At 45.1% G+C, this 26221-nt stretch overlaps 1 protein-coding gene across 1 annotated transcript; it reads right to left on the bottom strand.

Annotated features, from left to right (window-relative positions):
* Positions 1-90: 90 nt before the first annotated feature.
* slc25a11 (solute carrier family 25 member 11) lies at positions 91-26100 on the bottom strand. The gene is made up of 9 exons (XM_074623061.1): positions 25872-26100; positions 11594-11746; positions 10488-10605; positions 5377-5465; positions 5153-5243; positions 4888-4978; positions 4568-4667; positions 3953-4004; positions 91-1126 (listed from the first exon to the last, which is right to left on the bottom strand). Exons 1-9 carry the CDS (start codon positions 25934-25936, stop codon positions 971-973), a joined length of 915 nt encoding a protein of 304 aa, XP_074479162.1. The 5' UTR covers positions 25937-26100; the 3' UTR covers positions 91-970.
* Between the last annotated feature and the right edge of the window lie 121 nt (positions 26101-26221).

Here is a 26221-nt window from a genome sequence, read left to right as displayed (position 1 = left end):
TGTACATATAATATTTAGAGTTGTGTTTAATATTTGGAAAATAAAATATAAATAAATTATAAAATTCACAAAGTGACACAAAAATCAAAGTGAGGCTCAAACTGTTTATTCATATCCAGCTCCGTCTGGCCGTAACCACGGTTACCACGCAATCCCATGATGCTGTGTGTTCGTCCAATAAGACTCCTTGTTATTACCAACTACCAACAACACCACTAACTGATGTTTCAACTACATTTATTTATATTATTTACTTTACAAAAAGACTGAAAACACAATGTGTGTGTGTGTGTGTGTGTGTGTGTGTGAGTGTGTGTGAGTGAGTGAGTGAGTGTGTGTGTGTGTGTGAGTGTGAGTGTGTGTGTGTGAGTGAGTGAGTGTGTGTGTGTGTGTGTGTGTGTGTGTGTGTGTGTGTGTGTGTGTGTGTGTGTGAGAGAGTGTGTGTGTGTGTGTGTGTGTGTGTGTGTGTGTGTGTGTGTGTGTGAGTGTGTGTGTAACACTGACTCTCATTGAGCTTCATTCAAAACGCTGGCTGTGTGTGTGTGTGTTCTTGTTCGTCTATCTTAGTGGGGACCAATGTGAGTTTTAGACCTTCAAAGTGAGGACATGTTGGACAGGGAGGACATGTTGGATAGGGAGGACATGTTGGATAGGGAGGACATGTTGGACAGGGAGGGGGAGGACATGTTGGACAGGGAGGGGGAGGACAAGTTGGACAGGGAGGACATGTTGGGAGGACTTGGTTTTAAGGTTGGAATCAGGTTTATTGTGTCCTCACAAAGAGAGAAGTACAGGGTATTACTGTGTGTGTGTGTGTGTGTGTTTGTGTGTTGATTTAAAGGAACAGTGCACCCTTTAGTGTCGACCAGACGACCAGCGGGGCTTCTGTCCCTTTAAATCCTGCAGACGTGGCCCAGAGGCCCGATGAGGTTTGTGCTGCAGTCTTTGTGTGCTGGCGTTAGCGTTAGTGTTAGCGGTCGAGGATGTGGGTCTTGTACAGGCGGTTCATCTGCTCCAGGAAGATGAAGGTGAGGACGGTGTGGGGACCGAGGCGAGCGTAGTACGGCGTGAAACCTTTCCACAGCGAGAAGAAACCCTCGTTCCTCACGACTCGCATCAACACCTCCTGATGGAGCGAGACAGGAAACGGGTCAGAACCAAAACCCTACAGACATTTACGCTACAGAAGAAGACATGTACTTGTTGCTATCGCTGGCTTGTTGCTATCGCTGGCTTGTTGCTTATCGCTGGCTTGTTGCTTATCGCTAGCTTGTTGCTATCGCTAGCTTGTTGCTATCGCTAGCTTGTTTCTTATCGCTGGCTTGTTGCTTATCGTTGCTTATCGCTGGCTTGTTGCTTATCGCTGGCTTGTTGCTTATCACTGGCTTGTTGCTTATTGCTGGCTTGTTGCTCTCACTGGCTTGTTGCTTATCGCTGGCTTGTTGCTTATCGCTGGCTTGTTGCTCTCACTGGCTTGTTGCTTATCGCTGGCTTGTTGCTCTCACTGGCTTGTTGCTCTCACTGGCTTGTTGCTTATCGCTGGCTTGTTGCTCTCACTGGCTTGTTGCTTATCGCTGGCTTGTTGCTCTCACTGGCTTGTTGCTCTCACTGGCTTGTTGCTTATCGCTGGCTTGTTGCTCTCACTGGCTTGTTGCTTATCGCTGGCTTGTTGCTTATCGCTGGCTTGTTGCTCTCACTGGCTTGTTGCTTATCGCTAGCTTGTTGCTTATCGCTAGCTTGTTGCTATCGCTAGCTTGTTGCTATCGCTAGCTTGTTGCTTATCGCTGGCTTGTCGCTCTCGCTAGCTTGTCGCTATCGCTAGCTTGTCGCTATCGCTAGCTTGTCGCTCTCGCTACATTGTCGCTCTCGCTACATTGTCGCTCTCGCTAGCTTGTCGATCTCGCTAGCTTTTCGCTATCGCTGGCTTGTTGCTTATCGCTGGATTGTTGCCATCGTTGGCTTGTTGACCACGCTAGCTTGTTGATCTCGCTAGCTTGTTGCTTATCGCTGGCTTGTTGCTATCGCTAGCTTGTCGCTATCGCTAGCTTGTCGCTCTCGCTACATTGTCGCTCTCGCTACATTGTCGCTCTCGCTAGCTTGTCGCTCTCGCTAGCTTGTAGCTATCGCTGGCTTGTTGCTTATCGCTGGCTTGTTGCTATCGTTGGCTTGTTGATCTCGCTAGCTTGTTGCTTATCGCTGGCTTGTTGCTATCGTTGGCTTGTTGATCTCGCTAGCTTGTTGATCTCGCTAGCTTGTTGCTTATCGCTGGCTTGTTGCTATCGTTGGCTTGTTGATCTCGCTGGCTTGTCGCTCTCGCTGGCTTGTCGCTCTCGCTAGCTTGTCAATCTCGCTAGCTTGTAGCTATCGCTGGCTTGTTGCTTATCGCTGGCTTGTTGCTATCGTTGGCTTGTGGCTATCGCTAGCTTGTGGCTATCGCTAGCTTGTGGCTATCGCTACCTTTTTGCTCTCGCTGACTTCTTGCTTATCGCTACCTTGTTGCTATCGCTAGCTTGTGGCTATCGCTAGCTTGTGGCTATCGCTAGCTTGTGGCTATCGCTAGCTTTCAACACAAAACGTGAATCTTTGAATGTAAAATCGGAGCGAGGCGTCGGTTCCAGGACAGCTAGCGGACCCTGAATGTGACTCCACCTACTTGAGTACTTAGTCAAAGAAGTGAAAGCGTTACGCTTCGTAGTGATGTTGATGTACTGAGGTGGTCACACAGATACTGTGTTTTTATATTACAGACTGGTGTCTGATTTCTGAAACACTCGACGCACTGACTGGATTAACTGATTAAAAAGTTCCAACATTTAGAGATAAACGAAAAACGGTTAAACAAAAACCTGTCAAATAATCAGTAACGTAAATAAACATATGTAAAAAACAAAACATGTGTTGCGACACTACCATGTGACCTCCAACACACGACATCAGTGATCAATAACATCCGATAACAAAGGTCAAAGGTCAAAGGTCGGTGAATTCACCTACAAAACTTTGAACCCTCACATGTCCTCTTAGTGTCACGTTGAATAAAGTTCTGTCACGTTGAATAAAGTTCTGTCACTTTAAATAAAGTTCTGTCACGTTGAATAAAGTTCTGTCACTTTGAATAAAGTTCTGTCACTTTAAATAAAGTTCTGTCACGTTGAATAAAGTTCTGTCACGTTGAATAAAGTTCTGTCACGTTGAATAAAGTTCTGTCACTTTGAATAAAGTTCTGTCACGTTGAATAAAGTTCTGTCACGTTGAATAAAGTTCTGTCACGTTGAATAAAGTTCTGTCACTTTAAATAAAGTTCTGTCACGTTGAATAAAGTTCTGTCACTTTGAATAAAGTTCTGTCACTTTAAATAAAGTTCTGTCACGTTGAATAAAGTTCTGTCACGTTGAATAAAGTTCTGTCACGTTGAATAAAGTTCTGTCACTTTGAATAAAGTTCTGTCACTTTAAATAAAGTTCTGTCACGTTGAATAAAGTTCTGTCACTTTGAATAAAGTTCTGTCACTTTAAATAAAGTTCTGTCACGTTGAATAAAGTTCTGTCACGTTGAATAAAGTTCTGTCACTTTGAATAAAGTTCTGTCACTTTAAATAAAGTTCTGTCACGTTGAATAAAGTTCTGTCACGTTGAATAAAGTTCTGTCACTTTGAATAAAGTTCTGTCACTTTAAATAAAGTTCTGTCACGTTGAATAAAGTTCTGTCACGTTGAATAAAGTTCTGTCACTTTGAATAAAGTTCTGTCACTTTAAATAAAGTTCTGTCACTTTAAATAAAGTTCTGTCACGTTGAATAAAGTTCTGTCACGTTGAATAAAGTTCTGTCACGTTGAATAAAGTTCTGTCACTTTGAATAAAGTTCTGTCACTTTGAATAAAGTTCTGTCACGTTGAATAAAGTTCTGTCACGTTGAATAAAGTTCTGTCACTTTGAATAAAGCTCTGACTCACCAGACCGTTTTTGTACTCGGGCTTCCCGTCGATCATCCTCATGCTCTGGATCCTGAGAGACAAACAGGAAGCAAACACTTCAGAAACAGGTCTCACCTGGAGACTCACCTGGTCTTTAGTCTCACCTGGTCTTTAGTCCCACCTTGTCTTTAGTCTCACCTGGTCTTTAGTCTCACCTGGTCTTTAGTCTCACCTTGTCTTTAGTCTCACCTAGTCTTTAGTCTCACCTGGTCTATAGTCTCACCTGGTCTTTAGTCTCAGCTGGAGATTCACCTGGTCTATAGTCTCACCTGGTCTTTAGTCTCACCTGGTCTTTAGTCTCACCTGGTCTTTAGTCTCAGCTGGAGATTCACCTGGTCTTTAGTCTCACCTGGTCTTTAGTCTCACCTGGTCTATAGTCTCACCTGGTCTTTAGTCTCACCTGGTCTTTAGTCTCAACTGGAGATTCACCTGGTCTTTAGTCTCACCTGGTCTATAGTCTCACCTGGTCTATAGTCTCACCTGGTCTTTAGTCTCACCTGGTCTTTAGTCTCAGCTGGAGACTCACCTGGTCTATAGTCTCACCTGGTCTATAGACTCACATGGTCTATAGTCTCACCTGGTCTATAGACTCACCTGGTCTTAACGATGTCGACGGGCATCGATGCCGCCGTAGTAACCAGACCGCTGATCATACTGGCACAGAAGTGACACAGAATACCATCTCCGAAATACCCTGAAAAACACAAAGTACACATTCATTACATGTTTAACGTGTTTAATGTGTACCTGAGTCTGGTACATGTGTTTTTAATGAGTATTTAATGTGTATTTAATGAGTATTTAATGTGTATTTAATGCATATTTAATGTGTATTTAATGAGTATTTAATGTGTATTGAAGGAGTATTTAATGTGTATTTAATGAGTATTTAATGAGTATTTAGTGAGTACTACCTGAGTCGAGCAGAGCCTGCTTGGACTGGGAGTAGGAGGCCAGCTGAGCAGCGTTCACCACCACCGCTCTAGCCATGGTGGGAATACACCCCTAAAAACACAAACATTCAAGAAAACTGTAGTACTTTGAGACGATTACCTGAACCCAGTACACACACACATATACACTATATATTGTATACTATATCTATATGTAGATATAGATATAGTATAGAATCTAGTGTAGTATTTGAGGCAGTACAGATTGTGGTGGTCAGCAGCTCACCCTCCACAGGGTGGTGACGCCTTCTTCTCTGGTGATCCGAGCCAGAGCGTTAAATACATTACTGTACCCTCTCCTCTGGTCTGCTGGGAGGCTGGAGACACAGACAGACAGGTAGAGACACAGACAGGTACAGAGACAGACAGGTAGAGAGTGTGATTAGACGTGGTGAACAGCGTGGCGTCCTGTCGGCGCCCCCTACAGACTGCAGTAAATGATGACCTCACCGTCCGTCGGCGGTCATCCTGATCAGAGCGACCTCCGCCGGCGTCCCCACGAAAGCTCCGGTAGCTCCGGCCGTCATCCCGATAAGAGCCTGCAGGGGGAGCCAACAGGAAGTCAACGGTCTGACAACAGGAAGTCAACGGTCTGATAACAGGAAGTTAACGGTCTGACAACAGGAAGTCAACGGTCTGATAACAGGAAGTCAACGGTCGGATTACTGGAAGTCAACGGTCTGATAACAGGAAGTCAACGGTCTGACAACAGGAAGTCAACAGTCTGACAACAGGAAGTCAACAGTCTGATAACGGGAAGTCAACGGTCTGATTGCAGGAAGTCAACGGTCGGATTACTGGAAGTCAACGGTCTGATAACAGGAAGTCAACGGTCTGATAGCAGGAAGTCAACGGTCTGATTGCAGGAAGTCAACGGTCAGATTACAGGAAGTCAACGGTTGTATTACTGGAAGTCAACGGTCTGATTACTGGAAGTCAACAGTCGGATTACTGGAAGTCAACGGTCTGATAACAGGAAGTCAACGGTCTGATTACTGGAAGTCAACGGTCTGATAACAGGAAGTCAACGGTCTGATAACAGGAAGTCAACGGTCTGATAGCAGGAAGTCAACGGTCTGATTGCAGGAAGTCAACGGTCGGATTACAGGAAATCAACGGTTGTATTACTGGAAGTCAACGGTCGTATTACTGGAAGTTAACGGTCGTATTACTGGAAGTCAACGGTCTGATAACAGGAAGTCAACGATCTGACAACAGGAAGTCAACGGTCTGACAACAGGAAGTCAACGGTCTGACAACAGGAAGTCAACGGTCTGATAACAGGAAGTCAACGGTCGGATTACTGAAAGTCAACGGTCTGATAACAGGAAGTCAACGATCTGACAACAGGAAGTCAACGGTCTGACAACAGGAAGTCAACAGTCTGACAACAGGAAGTCAACAGTCTGATAACGGGAAGTCAACGGTCTGATTGCAGGAAGTCAACGGTCGGATTACTGGAAGTCAACGGTCTGATAACAGGAAGTCAACGGTCTGATAGCAGGAAGTCAACGGTCTGATTGCAGGAAGTCAACGGTCGGATTACAGGAAGTCAACGGTTGTATTACTGGAAGTCAACGGTCTGATTACTGGAAGTCAACGGTCGGATTACTGGAAGTCAACGGTCTGATAACAGGAAGTCAACGGTCTGATTACTGGAAGTCAACGGTCTGATAACAGGAAGTCAACGGTCTGATAACAGGAAGTCAACGGTCTGATAACAGGAAGTCAACGGTCTGACAACAGGAAGTCAACAGTCTGACAACAGGAAGTCAACAGTCTGATAACGGGAAGTCAACGGTCTGATTGCAGGAAGTCAACGGTCGGATTACTGGAAGTCAACGGTCTGATAACAGGAAGTCAACGGTCTGATAGCAGGAAGTCAACGGTCTGATTGCAGGAAGTCAACGGTCGGATTACAGGAAGTCAACGGTTGTATTACTGGAAGTCAACGGTCTGATTACTGGAAGTCAACAGTCGGATTACTGGAAGTCAACGGTCTGATAACAGGAAGTCAACGGTCTGATTACTGGAAGTCAACGGTCTGATAACAGGAAGTCAACGGTCTGATAACAGGAAGTCAACGGTCTGATAGCAGGAAGTCAACGGTCTGATTGCAGGAAGTCAACGGTCGGATTACAGGAAATCAACGGTTGTATTACTGGAAGTCAACGGTCGTATTACTGGAAGTTAACGGTCGTATTACTGGAAGTCAACGGTCTGATAACAGGAAGTCAACGATCTGACAACAGGAAGTCAACGGTCTGACAACAGGAAGTCAACGGTCTGACAACAGGAAGTCAACGGTCTGATAACAGGAAGTCAACGGTCGGATTACTGAAAGTCAACGGTCTGATAACAGGAAGTCAACGATCTGACAACAGGAAGTCAAGGGTCTGACAACAGGAAGTCAACAGTCTGACAACAGGAAGTCAACAGTCTGATAACGGGAAGTCAACGGTCTGATTGCAGGAAGTCAACGGTCGGATTACTGGAAGTCAACGGTCTGATAACAGGAAGTCAACGGTCTGATAGCAGGAAGTCAACGGTCTGATTGCAGGAAGTCAACGGTCGGATTACAGGAAGTCAACGGTCTGATTACTGGAAGTCAACGGTCGGATTACTGGAAGTCAACGGTCTGATAACAGGAAGTCAACGGTCTGATTACTGGAAGTCAACGGTCTGATAACAGGAAGTCAACGGTCTGATAACAGGAAGTCAACGGTCTGATAGCAGGAAGTCAACGGTCGGATTACAGGAAATCAACGGTTGTATTACTGGAAGTCAACGGTCGTATTACTGGAAGTTAACGGTCGTATTACTGGAAGTCAACGGTCTGATAACAGGAAGTCAACGATCTGACAACAGGAAGTCAACGGTCTGACAACAGGAAGTCAACGGTCTGACAACAGGAAGTCAACGGTCTGATAACAGGAAGTCAACGGTCGGATTACTGAAAGTCAACGGTCTGATAACAGGAAGTCAACGATCTGACAACAGGAAGTCAACGGTCTGACAACAGGAAGTCAACAGTCTGACAACAGGAAGTCAACAGTCTGATAACGGGAAGTCAACGGTCTGATTGCAGGAAGTCAACGGTCGGATTACTGGAAGTCAACGGTCTGATAACAGGAAGTCAACGGTCTGATAGCAGGAAGTCAACGGTCTGATTGCAGGAAGTCAACGGTCGGATTACAGGAAGTCAACGGTTGTATTACTGGAAGTCAAGGGTCTGATTACTGGAAGTCAACGGTCGGATTACTGGAAGTCAACGGTCTGATTACTGGAAGTCAACGGTCTGATAACAGGAAGTCAACGGTCTGATAACAGGAAGTCAACGGTCTGTTAGCAGGAAGTCAACGGTCTGATTGCAGGAAGTCAACGGTCGGATTACAGGAAATCAACGGTTGTATTACTGGAAGTCAACGGTCGTATTACTGGAAGTTAACGGTCGTATTACTGGAAGTCAACGGTCTGATAACAGGAAGTCAACGATCTGACAACAGGAAGTCAACGGTCTGACAACAGGAAGTCAACAGTCTGACAACAGGAAGTCAACAGTCTGATAACGGGAAGTCAACGGTCTGATTGCAGGAAGTCAACGGTCGGATTACTGGAAGTCAACGGTCTGATAACAGGAAGTCAACGGTCTGATAGCAGGAAGTCAACGGTCTGATTGCAGGAAGTCAACGGTCGGATTACAGGAAGTCAACGGTCGTATTACTGGAAGTCAACGGTCGTATTACTGGAAGTCAACGGTCGGATTACAGGAAGTCAACGGTTGTATTACTGGAAGTCAACGGTCGTATTACTGGAAGTCAACGGTCGGATTACAGGAAGTCAACGGTCGTATTACTGGAAGTCAACGGTCGTATTACTGGAAGTCAACGGTCGGATTACTGGAAGTCAACGGTCTGATAACAGGAAGTCAACGGTCGGATTACAGGAAGTCAACGGTCTGATAACAGGAAGTCAACGGTCTGATAGCAGGAAGTCAACGGTCTGATTGCAGGAAGTCAACGGTCGGATTACAGGAAGTCAACGGTTGTATTACTGGAAGTCAACGGTCTGATTACTGGAAGTCAACGGTCGGATTACTGGAAGTCAACGGTCTGATTACTGGAAGTCAACGGTCTGATAACAGGAAGTCAACGGTCTGATAACAGGAAGTCAACGGTCTGTTAGCAGGAAGTCAACGGTCTGATTGCAGGAAGTCAACGGTCGGATTACAGGAAATCAACGGTTGTATTACTGGAAGTCAACGGTCGTATTACTGGAAGTTAACGGTCGTATTACTGGAAGTCAACGGTCTGATAACAGGAAGTCAACGATCTGACAACAGGAAGTCAACGGTCTGACAACAGGAAGTCAACAGTCTGACAACAGGAAGTCAACAGTCTGATAACGGGAAGTCAACGGTCTGATTGCAGGAAGTCAACGGTCGGATTACTGGAAGTCAACGGTCTGATAACAGGAAGTCAACGGTCTGATAGCAGGAAGTCAACGGTCTGATTGCAGGAAGTCAACGGTCGGATTACAGGAAGTCAACGGTCGTATTACTGGAAGTCAACGGTCGTATTACTGGAAGTCAACGGTCGGATTACAGGAAGTCAACGGTTGTATTACTGGAAGTCAACGGTCGTATTACTGGAAGTCAACGGTCGGATTACAGGAAGTCAACGGTTGTATTACTGGAAGTCAACGGTCGTATTACTGGAAGTCAACGGTCGGATTACTGGAAGTCAACGGTCGGATTACTGGAAGTCAACGGTCGGATTACTGGAAGTCAACGGTCTGATAACAGGAAGTCAACGGTCGGATTACAGGAAGTCAACGGTCTGATAACAGGAAGTCAACGATCTGACAACAGGAAGTCAACGGTCTGACAACAGGAAGTCAACGGTCTGATAACAGGAAGTCAACGGTCTGATAACAGGAAGTCAACGATCTGACAACAGGAAGTCAATGGTCTGACAACAGGAAGTCAACGGTCTGACAACAGGAAGTCAACTGTCTGATAACAGGAAGTCAACGGTTGGATTACAGGAAGTCAACGGTCGGATTACTGGAAGTCAACGGTCTGATAACAGGAAGTCAACGATCTGACAACAGGAAGTCAACAGTCTGCCAACAGGAAGTCAACGGTCTGACAACAGGAAGTCAACAGTCTGACAACAGGAAGTCAACAGTCTGATAACAGGAAGTCAATGCTCTGACAACAGGAAGTCAACGGTCTGATTACAGGAAGTCAACGGTCTGATAACAGGAAGTCAACGATCTGACAACAGGAAGTCAACATTCTGATCACAGGAAATCAACGGTCTGACAACAGGAAGTCAATGGTCTGACAACAGGAAGTCAATGGTCTGATAACAGGAAGTCAACAGTCTGAACACAGGAAATCAACGGTCTGACAACAGGAAATCAACGGTCTGACAACAGGAAGTCAACGGTCTGACAACGGTCTGATAACAGGAAGTCAACAGTCTGAACACAGGAAATCAACGGTCTGATAACAGGAAGTCAACGGTCTGACAAACAGGAAGTCAACGCTGCCGTACCTTCATCAGGAAGTTGGGTGGTCGTCCATCAGCTCCGGTCATCTTCTCAAACAGGATGGTATATATCCCCAGACGGGTCGTCGTGTACGTCGCCTGGCGCAGCAGACCTGCTGACAGCCTGACGCACAGGAAGTACACACTGTTACTCTCTTTGTTACCAATAAACACCCGAGTAGCAGTAGCAGTAGTAGTGGTAGCAGCAGTATTAGTAGCAGTAGTAGTAGTAGCAGTAGTAGCAGTAGTAGTGGTAGTAATAGCAGTAGTAGTAGTAGCAGTAGTAGTAGTAGTAGTGGTAGCAGCAGTATTAGTAGCAGTAGTAGTAGTAGCAGTAGTAGCAGTAGTAGTGGTAGTAATAGCAGTAGTAGCAGCAGTAGCAGTAGTAGCAGTAGTAGTAGTAGCAGCAGTATTAGCAGTAGTAGTAGTAGCAGTAGTAGTGGTAGTAGTAGCAGTAGTAGTAGTAGTAGCAGTAGTAGCAGTAGTAGCAGTAGTAGTGGTAGTAATAGCAGTAGTAGCAGCAGTAGCAGTAGTAGCAGTAGTAGTAGTAGTGGTAGTAGTAGCAGTAGTAGTAGTAGTAGCAGTAGTAGCAGTAGTAATAGTAGTAGTAGTAGTGGTAGCAGCAGTATTAGCAGCAGTAGTAGCAGTAGTAGTAGCAGTAGTAGTAGTAGTAGTAGTAGTAGTAGTAGCAGCAGTGTTAGCAGTAGTAGTAGTAGTAGTAGTAGTAGTAGTAGCAGTAGTAGTAGCAGTAGTAGTAGTAGCAGTAGTAGTGGTAGTAGTAGCAGTAGTAGTAGTAGTAGCAGTAGTAGCAGTAGTAATAGTAGTAGTAGTAGTGGTAGCAGCAGTATTAGCAGCAGTAGTAGCAGTAGTAGTAGCAGTAGTAGTAGTAGTAGTAGTAGCAGCAGTGTTAGCAGTAGTAGTAGTAGTAGCAGTAGTAGTAGCAGTAGTAGTAGTAGTAGCAGTAGTAGTAGCAGTAGTGGTAGCAGCAGTATTAGCAGTAGTAGTAGTAGCAGTAGTAGCAGTAGCAGTAGTAGTAGTAGTGGTAGCAGCAGTATTAGCAGCAGTAGTAGTAGCAGTAGTAGTAGTAGTAATAGCAGTAGCAGTAGCAGTACCCAGTGTAGATGCCTCCGACTCCCTCGTTCTTCAGGATGGAGAACAGGGCGTGGAAGCTGGTCTTGTACTCTCGAGCCTTCGTTCCCTGACCGCTCAGCTGCATCCTGTTCTTCACCAGGTCCAACGGCTGCACGAACACCGTCGCACCCATCCTGGACACACAGACAGGTAGAGAGAGAGAGACAGGTAAACAGAAAGACAGGTAGAGAGAGAGAGATTATTTAGGCAACCTGTCGACCAGGTGTGACTACTTCCTACAGGTGTTAGTACTACTACCTACAGGTGTTAGTACTACTACCTACAGGTGTTAGTACTACTTCCTACAGGTGTTAGTACTACTTCCTAAAGGTGTTAGTACTACTACCTACAGGTGTTAGTACTACTTCCTACAGGTGTTAGTACTACTTCCTACAGGTGTTAGTACTACTTCCTACAGGTGTTAGTACTACTACCTACAGGTGTTAGTACTACTACCTACAGGTGTTAGTACTACTTCCTACAGGTGTTAGTACTACTACCTACGGGTGTTAGTACTACTTCCTACAGGTGTTAGTACTACTTCCTAAAGGTGTTAGTACTACTACCTACAGGTGTTAGTACTACTACCTACGGGTGTTAGTACTACTTCCTACAGGTGTTAGTACTACTTCCTAAAGGTGTTAGTACTACTACCTACAGGTGTTAGTACTACTTCCTAAAGGTGTTAGTACTACTTCCTACAGGTGTTAGTACTACTACCTACAGGTGTTAGTACTACTTCCTACAGGTGTTAGTACTACTTCCTACAGGTGTTAGTACTACTACCTACAGGTGTTAGTACTACTTCCTAAAGGTGTTAGTACTACTACCTACAGGTGTTAGTACTACTTCCTAAAGGTGTTAGTACTACTTCCTACAGGTGTTAGTACTACTACCTACGGGTGTTAGTACTACTTCCTAAAGGTGTTAGTACTACTTCCTACAGGTGTTAGTACTACTACCTACAGGTGTTAGTACTACTTCCTACAGGTGTTAGTACTACTACCTACGGGTGTTAGTACTACTTCCTACAGGTGTTAGTACTACTTCCTAAAGGTGTTAGTACTACTACCTACAGGTGTTAGTACTACTTCCTACAGGTGTTAGTACTACTACCTACGGGTGTTAGTACTACTTCCTACAGGTGTTAGTACTACTTCCTAAAGGTGTTAGTACTACTACCTACAGGTGTTAGTACTACTTCCTACGGGTGTTAGTACTACTACCTACAGGTGTTAGTACTACTTCCTACAGGTGTTAGTACTACTTCCTACAGGTGTTAGTACTACTTCCTACAGGTGTTAGTACTACTTCCTACAGGTGTTAGTACTACTTCCTACAGGTGTTAGTACTACTACCTACGGGTGTTAGTACTACTTCCTACAGGTGTTAGTACTACTTCCTACAGGTGTTAGTACTACTTCCTACGGGTGTTAGTACTACTTCCTACGGGTGTTAGTACTACTTCCTACGGGTGTTAGTACTACTTCCTACAGGTGTTAGTACTACTACCTACGGGTGTTAGTACTACTTCCTACGGGTGTTAGTACTACTACCTACAGGTGTTAGTACTACTTCCTACGGGTGTTAGTACTACTTCCTACAGGTGTTAGTACTACTACCTACGGGTGTTAGTACTACTTCCTACAGGTGTTAGTACTACTTCCTACAGGTGTTAGTACTACTTCCTACAGGTGTTAGTACTACTACCTACAGGTGTTAGTACTACTACCTACAGGTGTTAGTACTACTACCTACGGGTGTTAGTACTACTTCCTACGGGTGTTAGTACTACTTCCTACAGGTGTTAGTACTACTTCCTACAGGTGTTAGTACTACTACCTACAGGTGTTAGTACTACTACCTACAGGTGTTAGTACTACTTCCTAACTAAAACTACGGGGGATACTGTATATGCTTATTGGATGTATTATTGATCTCAGTATTATATTGATTAGGGGTCATTATAAACATTTCCAGGCTTCTCAAGGACCTGAGAGATTCCACCTTGACTCCATGTTGGAGTCAGTCTGACACCAGCAGCTGTGAGAGGGGCGTGCACGCCCCTTTAGGAGAGTACACGCCCCTGGGATGTTTTAAAGTTTGCAGGAGGGTCGTGACATTTAAAGGACTCACAGCTGCTGTAAAACATGACCCACAATGCAACAGTCCACAGACACAGAGGAGCAGCTCATCTGATGAGTGTTGGTTATGAAAATCAAACATTCATTCAGAGATTTTCAAAGTAAAAGTCCCTAGAGGTGGATGATTCTACTCGTTCCCTGCCTGGTCTAGAGGTACAACAGTTAACAATATAGATGGAGTCAGCACCGCAGCATGGTGAGAGGATAGAACCAGGAGACAGGTGCATCATCCCAGGCCTGTTATTTATGTGATGGATATTATATATAATATAGATATATATATATATATCTATATTATATATTATTATATTATCTGGATTAATCGTCTAGAAAACATCAGATGTCATCAGAAACACTCCGTTCAGTGAAATGCTAAGCTAACGCTAACTCTCCCACTGAAGGAGCTGACGTGATGAATCAATCAACTTCATTCATTCATTCATTAATCAGCTAATTGACACAGCTGAACAATGATTCACTGTTTATAAATCTATCCAGTTTGACCTCTGACCTGTGTGAGGGGCTCCTCTGTGTGAGCTCTAACAGTTTGACCTCTGACCTCTGATCTGTGTGAGCTCTAAAGGTTTGACCTCTGACCTCTGACCTGTGTGAGCTCTAAATCCGGCTGTAGATTTAAATAGCCAACAGGATATAAAGGAGTGAGGTATTAGAACTTCTTCCACTCTCACTGATTTCATTTGATAAACACTGATGTTGATATGATCATCTGTTAGTTCTAACCATTAGCTCTGTTAGCATTAGCCTCACAGCTACATACATCCAGGTCAGATATTCTGTCAGACATGTTTCCCTTCGAGTCTCTTCCACGAGAAGATTGATTATCGATTATTAGAATGGCTTGTAAGAAGGACAGGTGAGGTAGGAGACAGCCGGCTGAATGAGAGCACCGGTGTGTTCAGAGGCTACAGCAGAGATATGACCGGGTTTATCTCTAAACTAACGTCACCGGGTCCAGTGAACATCGGGGTCAAAGGTTACCGGTTATGTCAGAGGGGAGGCACGGATCGATGGGGGTGCAGACTCTGACATAACACCGGCCCCGAGCTGGCTACCAATCACTGAGAGCATCACAAGCTAACAGCTAACAAACAGCACCATTACAGCTGCTAACTACTACTGTACTGGAACTAATGTACTGGAACTACTGTACTGGAACTACTGTACTGGAACTACTGTACTGGAATTACTGTACTGGAATTACTGTACTGGAACTACTGTACTGGAACTACTGTACTGGAACTACTGTACTGGAATTACTGTACTGGAACTACTGTACTGGAATTACTGGACTGGAATTACTGTACTGGAACTACTGTACTGGAATTACTGTACTGGAACTACTGTACTGGAATTACTGTACTGGAACTACTGTACTGGAATTACTGTACTGGAACTACTGTACTGGAACTACTGTACTGGAATTACTGTACTGGAACTACTGTACTGGAACTACTGTACTGGAACTACTGTACTGGAATTACTGTACTGGAACTACTGTACTGGAATTACTGTACTGGAACTACTGTACTGGAACTACTGTACTGGAACTACTGTACTGGAACTACTGTACTGGAATTACTGTACTGGAATTACTGTACTGGAACTACTGTACTGGAACTACTGTACTGGAATTACTGTACTGGAATTACTGTACTGGAATTACTGTACTGGAACTACTGTACTGGAATTACTGTACTGGAACTACTGTACTGGAACTACTGTACTGGAACTACTGTACTGGAATTACTGTACTGGAATTACTGTACTGGAACTACTGTACTGGAACTACTGTACTGGAATTACTGTACTGGAACTACTGTACTGGAACTACTGTACTGGAACTACTGTACTGGAACTACTGTACTGGAATTACTGTACTGGAACTACTGTACTGGAATTACTGGACTGGAATTACTGTACTGGAACTACTGTACTGGAATTACTGTACTGGAACTACTGTACTGGAATTACTGTACTGGAACTACTGTACTGGAATTACTGTACTGGAACTACTGTACTGGAACTACTGTACTGGAATTACTGTACTGGAATTACTGTACTGGAACTACTGTACTGGAACTACTGTACTGGAACTACTGTACTGGAACTACTGTACTGGAACTACTGTACTGGAACTACTGTACTGGAATTACTGTACTGGAACTACTGTACTGGAATTACTGTACTGGAACTACTGTACTGGAACTACTGTACTGGAACTACTGTACTGGAATTACTGTACTGGAACTACTGTACTGGAATTACTGTACTGGAACTACTGTACTGGAACTACTGTACTGGAACTACTGACGGACACAAACCAGACAACACCTGCTAGCTCTCTGTCAGCTCTCTATTAACTCTCTGTCAGCTCTCTATTAACTCTCTGTTAGCTCTCTGTCAGCTCTCTATTAACTCTCTGTCAGCTCTCTATTAACTCTCTGTCAGCTCTCTGTTAGCTCTCTGTCAGCTCTCTGTTAGCTCTCTGTCAGCTCTCTATTAACTCTCTGTCAGCTCTCTGTTAGCTCTCTGTCAGCTCTCTATTAACTCTCTGTCAGCTCTCTATTAGCTCTCTGTTAGCTCTCTGTTAGCTCTCTGTCAGCTCTCTATTAACTCTCTGTTAGTTCTCTGTCAGCTCTCTGTCAGCTCTCTATTAACTCTCTGTTAGCTCTCTGTCAGCTCTCTGTCAGCTCTCTGTCAGCTCTCTATTAACTTTCTGTCAGCTCTCTATTAACTCTCTGTCAGCTCTCTGTTAGCTCTCTGTCAGCTCTCTATTAACTCTCTGTCAGCTCTCTATTAACTCTCTGTCAGCTCTCTGTTAGCTCTCTGTCAGCTCTCTATTAACTCTCTGTCAGCTCTCTGTTAGCTCTCTGTCAGCTCTCTATTAACTCTCTGTCAGCTCTCTATTAACTCTCTGTCAGCTCTCTGTTAGCTCTCTGTCAGCTCTCTGTCAGCTCTCTATTAACTCTGTCAGCTCTCTGTTAGCTCTCTGTCAGCTCTCTGTTAGCTCTCTGTCAGCTCTCTATTAACTCTCTGTCAGCTCTCTGTTAGCTCTCTGTCAGCTCTCTATTAACTCTCTGTCAGCTCTCTGTCAGCTCTCTGTTAGCTCTCTGTTAGCTCTCTGTCAGCTCTCTGTCAGCTCTCTGTTAGCTCTCTGTCTGCTCTTTGTTAGCTCTCTGTCAGCTCTCTATTAACTCTCTGTCAGCTCTCTGTTAGCTCTCTGTTAGCTCTCTGTCAGCTCTCTGTCTGCTCTCTGTTAGCTCTCTGTTAGCTCTCTGTCAGCTCTCTATTAACTCTCTGTCAGCTCTCTATTAACTCTCTGTCAGCTCTCTGTTAGCTCTCTGTCAGCTCTCTGTCAGCTCTCTGTTAGCTCTCTGTCAGCTCTCTGTTAGCTCTCTGTCAGCTCTCTATTAACTCTCTGTCAGCTCTCTATTAACTCTCTGTCAGCTCTCTTGTTAGCTCTCTGTTAGCTCTCTATTAACTCTGTCAGCTCTCTGTCAGCTCTCTATTAACTCTGTCAGCTCTCTGTTAGCTCTCTGTCAGCTCTGTTAGCTCTCTGTCAGCTCTCTGTCAGCTCTGTTAGCTCTCTGTCAGCTCTCTGTCAGCTCTCTGTCTGCTCTCTGTCTGCTCTCTGTTAGCTCTCTGTCAGCTCTCTATTAACTCTCTGTCAGCTCTCTGTTAGCTCTCTGTCAGCTCTCTGTCAGCTCTCTGTCTGCTCTCTGTTAGCTCTCTGTCAGCTCTCTATTAACTCTCTGTCAGCTCTCTGTCAGCTCTCTGTTAGCTCTCTGTCAGCTCTCTATTAACTCTCTGTCAGCTCTCTGTCAGCTCTCTATTAACTCTCTGTCAGCTCTCTGACAGCTCTCTATTAACTCTCTGTCAGCTCTCTGTCAGCTCTCTATTAACTCTCTGTCAGCTCTCTGTCAGCTCTCTATTAACTCTCTGTCAGCTCTCTGTCAGCTCTCTATTAACTCTCTGTCAGCTCTCTGTTAGCTCTCTGTCAGCTCTCTATTAACTCTCTGTCAGCTCTCTATTAACGCTCTGTCAGCTCTCTGTCAGCTCTCTATTAACTCTCTGTCAGCTCTCTGTTAGCTCTCTGTCAGCTCTCTATTAACTCTGTCAGCTCTCTATTAACTCTCTGTCAGCTCTCTGTCAGCTCTCTATTAACTCTCTGTCAGCTCTCTATTAACTCTCTGTCAGCTCTCTGTTAGCTCTCTGTCAGCTCTCTATTAACTCTCTGTCAGCTCTCTGTTAGCTCTCTATTAACTCTTTGTCAGCTCTCTGTTAGCTCTCTGTCAGCTCTCTATTAACTCTCTGTCAGCTCTCTGTCTGCTCTCTGTTAGCTCTCTGTCAGCTCTCTGTCAGCTCTCTATTAACTCTCTGTCAGCTCTCTGTTAGCTCTCTGTCAGCTCTCTGTCAGCTCTCTATTAACTCTCTGTCAGCTCTCTGTCAGCTCTCTATTAACTCTCTGTCAGCTCTCTGTCAGCTCTCTATTAACTCTCTGTCAGCTCTCTGTCAGCTCTCTATTAACTCTGTCAGCTCTCTTGTTAGCTCTCTGTTAGCTCTCTATTAACTCTGTCAGCTCTCTATTAACTCTCTGTCAGCTCTCTGTTAGCTCTCTATTAACTCTTTGTCAGCTCTCTGTTAGCTCTCTGTCAGCTCTCTATTAACTCTCTGTCAGCTCTCTGTCTGCTCTCTGTTAGCTCTCTGTCAGCTCTCTGTCAGCTCTCTATTAACTCTCTGTCAGCTCTCTGTTAGCTCTCTGTCAGCTCTCTGTCAGCTCTCTATTAACTCTCTGTCAGCTCTCTGTCAGCTCTCTATTAACTCTCTGTCAGCTCTCTGTCAGCTCTCTATTAATTCTCTGTCAGCTCTCTGTCAGCTCTCTATTAACTCTGTCAGCTCTCTTGTTAGCTCTCTGTTAGCTCTCTATTAACTCTGTCAGCTCTCTATTAACTCTCTGTCAGCTCTCTGTCAGCTCTCTGTCAGCTCTCTATTAACTCTCTGTCAGCTCTCTATTAACTCTCTGTCAGCTCTCTGTTAGCTCTCTGTCAGCTCTCTGTCTGCTCTCTGTTAGCTCTCTGTTAGCTCTCTATTAACTCTGTCAGCTCTCTATTAACTCTCTGTCAGCTCTCTGTCTGCTCTCGTTAGCTCTCTGTTAGCTCTCTATTAACTCTGTCAGCTCTCTATTAACTCTCTGTCAGCTCTCTGTCAGCTCTCTATTAACTCTCTGTCAGCTCTCTGTTAGCTCTCTGTCAGCTCTCTGTCAGCTCTCTATTAACTCTCTGTCAGCTCTCTGTCAGCTCTCTATTAACTCTCTGTCAGCTCTCTGTTAGCTCTCTGTCAGCTCTCTATTAACTCTCTGTCAGCTCTCTGTCAGCTCTCTGTCAGCTCTCTGTTAGCTCTCTGTCAGCTCTCTGTTAGCTCTCTGTCAGCTCTCTATTAACTCTCTGTCAGCTCTCTGTTAGCTCTCTGTCAGCTCTCTATTAACTCTCTGTCAGCTCTCTGTCAGCTCTCTATTAGCTCTCTGTTAGCTCTCTGTTAGCTCTCTGTCAGCTCTCTATTAACTCTCTGTTAGCTCTCTGTCAGCTCTCTGTCAGCTCTCTATTAACTCTCTGTCAGCTCTCTGTTAGCTCTCTGTCAGCTCTCTATTAACTCTGTCAGCTCTCTTGTTAGCTCTCTGTTAGCTCTCTATTAACTCTGTCAGCTCTCTGTCAGCTCTCTATTAACTCTCTGTCAGCTCTCTATTAACTCTCTGTCAGCTCTCTGTCAGCTCTCTATTAACTCTCTGTTAGCTCTCTATTAACTCTGTCAGCTCTCTGTCTGCTCTCTGTCAGCTCTCTATTAACTCTCTGTCAGCTCTCTTGTTAGCTCTCTGTTAGCTCTCTATTAACTCTGTTAGCTCTCTGTCAACTCTCTGTCAGCTCTCTGTCAACTCTCTGTCAGCTCTCTGTTAGCTCTCTGTCAGCTCTCTGTCAGCTCTCTATTAACTCTCTGTCAGCTCTCTGTCAGCTCTCTATTAACTCTCTGTCAGCTCTCTGTCAGCTCTCTATTAACTCTCTGTCAGCTCTCTGTCAGCTCTCTATTAACTCTGTCAGCTCTCTTGTTAGCTCTCTGTTAGCTCTCTATTAACTCTGTCAGCTCTCTATTAACTCTCTGTCAGCTCTCTGTTAGCTCTCTATTAACTCTTTGTCAGCTCTCTGTTAGCTCTCTGTCAGCTCTCTATTAACTCTCTGTCAGCTCTCTGTCTGCTCTCTGTTAGCTCTCTGTCAGCTCTCTGTCAGCTCTCTATTAACTCTCTGTCAGCTCTCTGTTAGCTCTCTGTCAGCTCTCTGTCAGCTCTCTATTAACTCTCTGTCAGCTCTCTGTCAGCTCTCTATTAACTCTCTGTCAGCTCTCTGTTAGCTCTCTGTCAGCTCTCTATTAACTCTCTGTCAGCTCTCTATTAGCTCTCTGTTAGCTCTCTGTTAGCTCTCTGTCAGCTCTCTATTAACTCTCTGTTAGTTCTCTGTCAGCTCTCTGTCAGCTCTCTATTAACTCTCTGTTAGCTCTCTGTCAGCTCTCTGTCAGCTCTCTGTCAGCTCTCTATTAACTTTCTGTCAGCTCTCTATTAACTCTCTGTCAGCTCTCTGTTAGCTCTCTGTCAGCTCTCTATTAACTCTCTGTCAGCTCTCTATTAACTCTCTGTCAGCTCTCTGTTAGCTCTCTGTCAGCTCTCTATTAACTCTCTGTCAGCTCTCTGTTAGCTCTCTGTCAGCTCTCTATTAACTCTCTGTCAGCTCTCTATTAACTCTCTGTCAGCTCTCTGTTAGCTCTCTGTCAGCTCTCTGTCAGCTCTCTATTAACTCTGTCAGCTCTCTGTTAGCTCTCTGTCAGCTCTCTGTTAGCTCTCTGTCAGCTCTCTATTAACTCTCTGTCAGCTCTCTGTTAGCTCTCTGTCAGCTCTCTATTAACTCTCTGTCAGCTCTCTGTCAGCTCTCTGTTAGCTCTCTGTTAGCTCTCTGTCAGCTCTCTGTCAGCTCTCTGTTAGCTCTCTGTCTGCTCTTTGTTAGCTCTCTGTCAGCTCTCTATTAACTCTCTGTCAGCTCTCTGTTAGCTCTCTGTTAGCTCTCTGTCAGCTCTCTGTCTGCTCTCTGTTAGCTCTCTGTTAGCTCTCTGTCAGCTCTCTATTAACTCTCTGTCAGCTCTCTATTAACTCTCTGTCAGCTCTCTGTTAGCTCTCTGTCAGCTCTCTGTCAGCTCTCTGTTAGCTCTCTGTCAGCTCTCTGTTAGCTCTCTGTCAGCTCTCTATTAACTCTCTGTCAGCTCTCTATTAACTCTCTGTCAGCTCTCTTGTTAGCTCTCTGTTAGCTCTCTATTAACTCTGTCAGCTCTCTGTCAGCTCTCTATTAACTCTGTCAGCTCTCTGTTAGCTCTCTGTCAGCTCTGTTAGCTCTCTGTCAGCTCTCTGTCAGCTCTGTTAGCTCTCTGTCAGCTCTCTGTCAGCTCTCTGTCTGCTCTCTGTCTGCTCTCTGTTAGCTCTCTGTCAGCTCTCTATTAACTCTCTGTCAGCTCTCTGTTAGCTCTCTGTCAGCTCTCTGTCAGCTCTCTGTCTGCTCTCTGTTAGCTCTCTGTCAGCTCTCTATTAACTCTCTGTCAGCTCTCTGTCAGCTCTCTGTTAGCTCTCTGTCAGCTCTCTATTAACTCTCTGTCAGCTCTCTGTCAGCTCTCTATTAACTCTCTGTCAGCTCTCTGACAGCTCTCTATTAACTCTCTGTCAGCTCTCTGTCAGCTCTCTATTAACTCTCTGTCAGCTCTCTGTCAGCTCTCTATTAACTCTCTGTCAGCTCTCTGTCAGCTCTCTATTAACTCTCTGTCAGCTCTCTGTTAGCTCTCTGTCAGCTCTCTATTAACTCTCTGTCAGCTCTCTATTAACGCTCTGTCAGCTCTCTGTCAGCTCTCTATTAACTCTCTGTCAGCTCTCTGTTAGCTCTCTGTCAGCTCTCTATTAACTCTGTCAGCTCTCTATTAACTCTCTGTCAGCTCTCTGTCAGCTCTCTATTAACTCTCTGTCAGCTCTCTATTAACTCTCTGTCAGCTCTCTGTTAGCTCTCTGTCAGCTCTCTATTAACTCTCTGTCAGCTCTCTGTTAGCTCTCTATTAACTCTTTGTCAGCTCTCTGTTAGCTCTCTGTCAGCTCTCTATTAACTCTCTGTCAGCTCTCTGTCTGCTCTCTGTTAGCTCTCTGTCAGCTCTCTGTCAGCTCTCTATTAACTCTCTGTCAGCTCTCTGTTAGCTCTCTGTCAGCTCTCTGTCAGCTCTCTATTAACTCTCTGTCAGCTCTCTGTCAGCTCTCTATTAACTCTCTGTCAGCTCTCTGTCAGCTCTCTATTAACTCTCTGTCAGCTCTCTGTCAGCTCTCTATTAACTCTGTCAGCTCTCTTGTTAGCTCTCTGTTAGCTCTCTATTAACTCTGTCAGCTCTCTATTAACTCTCTGTCAGCTCTCTGTTAGCTCTCTATTAACTCTTTGTCAGCTCTCTGTTAGCTCTCTGTCAGCTCTCTATTAACTCTCTGTCAGCTCTCTGTCTGCTCTCTGTTAGCTCTCTGTCAGCTCTCTGTCAGCTCTCTATTAACTCTCTGTCAGCTCTCTGTTAGCTCTCTGTCAGCTCTCTGTCAGCTCTCTATTAACTCTCTGTCAGCTCTCTGTCAGCTCTCTATTAACTCTCTGTCAGCTCTCTGTCAGCTCTCTATTAACTCTCTGTCAGCTCTCTGTCAGCTCTCTATTAACTCTGTCAGCTCTCTTGTTAGCTCTCTGTTAGCTCTCTATTAACTCTGTCAGCTCTCTATTAACTCTCTGTCAGCTCTCTGTCAGCTCTCTGTCAGCTCTCTATTAACTCTCTGTCAGCTCTCTATTAACTCTCTGTCAGCTCTCTGTTAGCTCTCTGTCAGCTCTCTGTCTGCTCTCTGTTAGCTCTCTGTCAGCTCTCTATTAACTCTCTGTCAGCTCTCTGTCTGCTCTCTGTTAGCTCTCTGTCAGCTCTCTGTTAGCTCTCTGTCAGCTCTCTGTCTGCTCTCTGTTAGCTCTCTGTTAGCTCTCTATTAACTCTGTCAGCTCTCTATTAACTCTCTGTCAGCTCTCTGTCTGCTCTCGTTAGCTCTCTGTTAGCTCTCTATTAACTCTGTCAGCTCTCTATTAACTCTCTGTCAGCTCTCTGTCAGCTCTCTATTAACTCTCTGTCAGCTCTCTGTTAGCTCTCTGTCAGCTCTCTGTCAGCTCTCTATTAACTCTCTGTCAGCTCTCTGTCAGCTCTCTATTAACTCTCTGTCAGCTCTCTGTTAGCTCTCTGTCAGCTCTCTATTAACTCTCTGTCAGCTCTCTGTCAGCTCTCTGTCAGCTCTCTGTTAGCTCTCTGTCAGCTCTCTGTTAGCTCTCTGTCAGCTCTCTATTAACTCTCTGTCAGCTCTCTGTTAGCTCTCTGTCAGCTCTCTATTAACTCTCTGTCAGCTCTCTGTCAGCTCTCTATTAGCTCTCTGTTAGCTCTCTGTTAGCTCTCTGTCAGCTCTCTATTAACTCTCTGTTAGCTCTCCTTCAGCTCTCTGTCAGCTCTCTATTAACTCTCTGTCAGCTCTCTGTTAGCTCTCTGTCAGCTCTCTATTAACTCTGTCAGCTCTCTTGTTAGCTCTCTGTTAGCTCTCTATTAACTCTGTCAGCTCTCTGTCAGCTCTCTATTAACTCTCTGTCAGCTCTCTATTAACTCTCTGTCAGCTCTCTGTCAGCTCTCTATTAACTCTCTGTTAGCTCTCTATTAACTCTGTCAGCTCTCTGTCTGCTCTCTGTCAGCTCTCTATTAACTCTCTGTCAGCTCTCTTGTTAGCTCTCTGTTAGCTCTCTATTAACTCTGTTAGCTCTCTGTCAACTCTCTGTCAGCTCTCTGTCAACTCTCTGTCAGCTCTCTGTTAGCTCTCTGTCAGCTCTCTGTCAGCTCTCTATTAACTCTCTGTCAGCTCTCTGTCAGCTCTCTATTAACTCTCTGTCAGCTCTCTGTCAGCTCTCTATTAACTCTCTGTCAGCTCTCTGTCAGCTCTCTATTAACTCTGTCAGCTCTCTTGTTAGCTCTCTGTTAGCTCTCTATTAACTCTGTCAGCTCTCTATTAACTCTCTGTCAGCTCTCTGTTAGCTCTCTATTAACTCTTTGTCAGCTCTCTGTTAGCTCTCTGTCAGCTCTCTATTAACTCTCTGTCAGCTCTCTGTCTGCTCTCTGTTAGCTCTCTGTCAGCTCTCTGTCAGCTCTCTATTAACTCTCTGTCAGCTCTCTGTTAGCTCTCTGTCAGCTCTCTGTCAGCTCTCTATTAACTCTCTGTCAGCTCTCTGTCAGCTCTCTATTAACTCTCTGTCAGCTCTCTGTCAGCTCTCTATTAACTCTCTGTCAGCTCTCTGTCAGCTCTCTATTAACTCTGTCAGCTCTCTTGTTAGCTCTCTGTTAGCTCTCTATTAACTCTGTCAGCTCTCTATTAACTCTCTGTCAGCTCTCTGTCAGCTCTCTGTCAGCTCTCTATTAACTCTCTGTCAGCTCTCTATTAACTCTCTGTCAGCTCTCTGTTAGCTCTCTGTCAGCTCTCTGTCTGCTCTCTGTTAGCTCTCTGTCAGCTCTCTATTAACTCTCTGTCAGCTCTCTGTCTGCTCTCTGTTAGCTCTCTGTCAGCTCTCTGTTAGCTCTCTGTCAGCTCTCTGTCTGCTCTCTGTTAGCTCTCTGTTAGCTCTCTATTAACTCTGTCAGCTCTCTATTAACTCTCTGTCAGCTCTCTGTCTGCTCTCTTGTTAGCTCTCTGTTAGCTCTCTATTAACTCTGTCAGCTCTCTATTAACTCTCTGTCAGCTCTCTGTCAGCTCTCTATTAACTCTCTGTCAGCTCTCTGTTAGCTCTCTGTCAGCTCTCTGTCAGCTCTCTATTAACTCTCTGTCAGCTCTCTGTCAGCTCTCTATTAACTCTCTGTCAGCTCTCTGTTAGCTCTCTGTCAGCTCTCTATTAACTCTCTGTCAGCTCTCTGTCAGCTCTCTGTCAGCTCTCTGTTAGCTCTCTGTCAGCTCTCTGTTAGCTCTCTGTCAGCTCTCTATTAACTCTCTGTCAGCTCTCTGTTAGCTCTCTGTCAGCTCTCTATTAACTCTCTGTCAGCTCTCTGTCAGCTCTCTATTAGCTCTCTGTTAGCTCTCTGTTAGCTCTCTGTCAGCTCTCTATTAACTCTCTGTTAGCTCTCTGTCAGCTCTCTGTCAGCTCTCTATTAACTCTCTGTCAGCTCTCTGTTAGCTCTCTATTAACTCTGTCAGCTCTCTTGTTAGCTCTCTGTTAGCTCTCTATTAACTCTGTCAGCTCTCTGTCAGCTCTCTATTAACTCTCTGTCAGCTCTCTATTAACTCTCTGTCAGCTCTCTGTCAGCTCTCTATTAACTCTCTGTTAGCTCTCTATTAACTCTGTCAGCTCTCTGTCTGCTCTCTGTCAGCTCTCTATTAACTCTCTGTCAGCTCTCTTGTTAGCTCTCTGTTAGCTCTCTATTAACTCTGTTAGCTCTCTGTCAACTCTCTGTCAGCTCTCTGTCAACTCTCTGTCAGCTCTCTGTTAGCTCTCTGTCAGCTCTCTGTCAGCTCTCTATTAACTCTCTGTCAGCTCTCTGTCAGCTCTCTATTAACTCTCTGTTAGCTCTCTATTAACTCTGTCAGCTCTCTGTCTGCTCTCTGTCAGCTCTCTATTAACTCTCTGTCAGCTCTCTTGTTAGCTCTCTGTTAGCTCTCTATTAACTCTGTTAGCTCTCTGTCAACTCTCTGTCAGCTCTCTGTCAGCTCTCTGTCAGCTCTCTGTTAGCTCTCTATTAACTCTGTTAGCTCTCTGTCAACTCTCTGTCAGCTCTCTGTCAACTCTCTGTCAGCTCTCTGTTAGCTCTCTGTCAGCTCTCTGTCAGCTCTCTATTAACTCTCTGTCAGCTCTCTATTAACTCTCTGTCAGCTCTCTGTTAGCTGTCAGCTGTTAGCTGTTAGCTCTCTGTTAGCTGCTCTCTGTTAGCTGTCAGCTGTTAGCTCTCTGTCAGCTGTTAGCTGTTAGCTGTTAGCTCTGTTAGCATCACCTACCCTGCCAGGCCTCCGAACAGGAACTTGATGCTCTTCGGGGATGTTTTGGGTTTAGTCTCCGTCATGTTTCCGGTTAGCGGTTCGATTCCCGCTGCCTGCCTCTGCCTCTGAGCCTCTGAGCCTCTGAGCCTCTGAGCCTCTGAGCCGGACGGTCCTCCTGCTGTTGAACCGGTTCAGCAGCTTCAGCAGCGGACACACAGAGAGACAAGGTGACTCTCTGCAGCGGACACGGAGGAGCAGCGGACCAATCAGGAGGCGGCTCTCTGCAGCGGACCAATCAGGAGGCGGCTCTCTGCAGTGACGACTGTTTTGGTGCATTCAGGGTCCCAGCGAGAGAGCTCGTTATTAAT

The sequence above is a fragment of the Sebastes fasciatus genome, chromosome 22 (genome assembly GCF_043250625.1).
Source record: "Sebastes fasciatus isolate fSebFas1 chromosome 22, fSebFas1.pri, whole genome shotgun sequence".
Taxonomy (NCBI): Eukaryota; Metazoa; Chordata; class Actinopteri; order Perciformes; family Sebastidae; genus Sebastes; species Sebastes fasciatus.
This window is presented reverse-complemented; position numbering and strand designations above follow the sequence as displayed.

Excerpts from the sequence above, each read along its gene's own strand:
- slc25a11 (XM_074623061.1), bottom strand. The coding sequence starts at position 25,936 with ATGACGGAGACTAAACCCAAAACATCCCCGAAGAGCATCAAGTTCCTG. Across the intron at positions 5,244-5,376 it reads AGGATGACCGCCGACGGACG|CCTCCCAGCAGACCAGAGGA; the intron begins GTGAGGTCATCA and ends CTGTGTCTCCAG. Across the intron at positions 4,005-4,567 it reads GTCGACATCGTTAAGACCAG|GATCCAGAGCATGAGGATGA; the intron begins GTGAGTCTATAG and ends TTTGTCTCTCAG.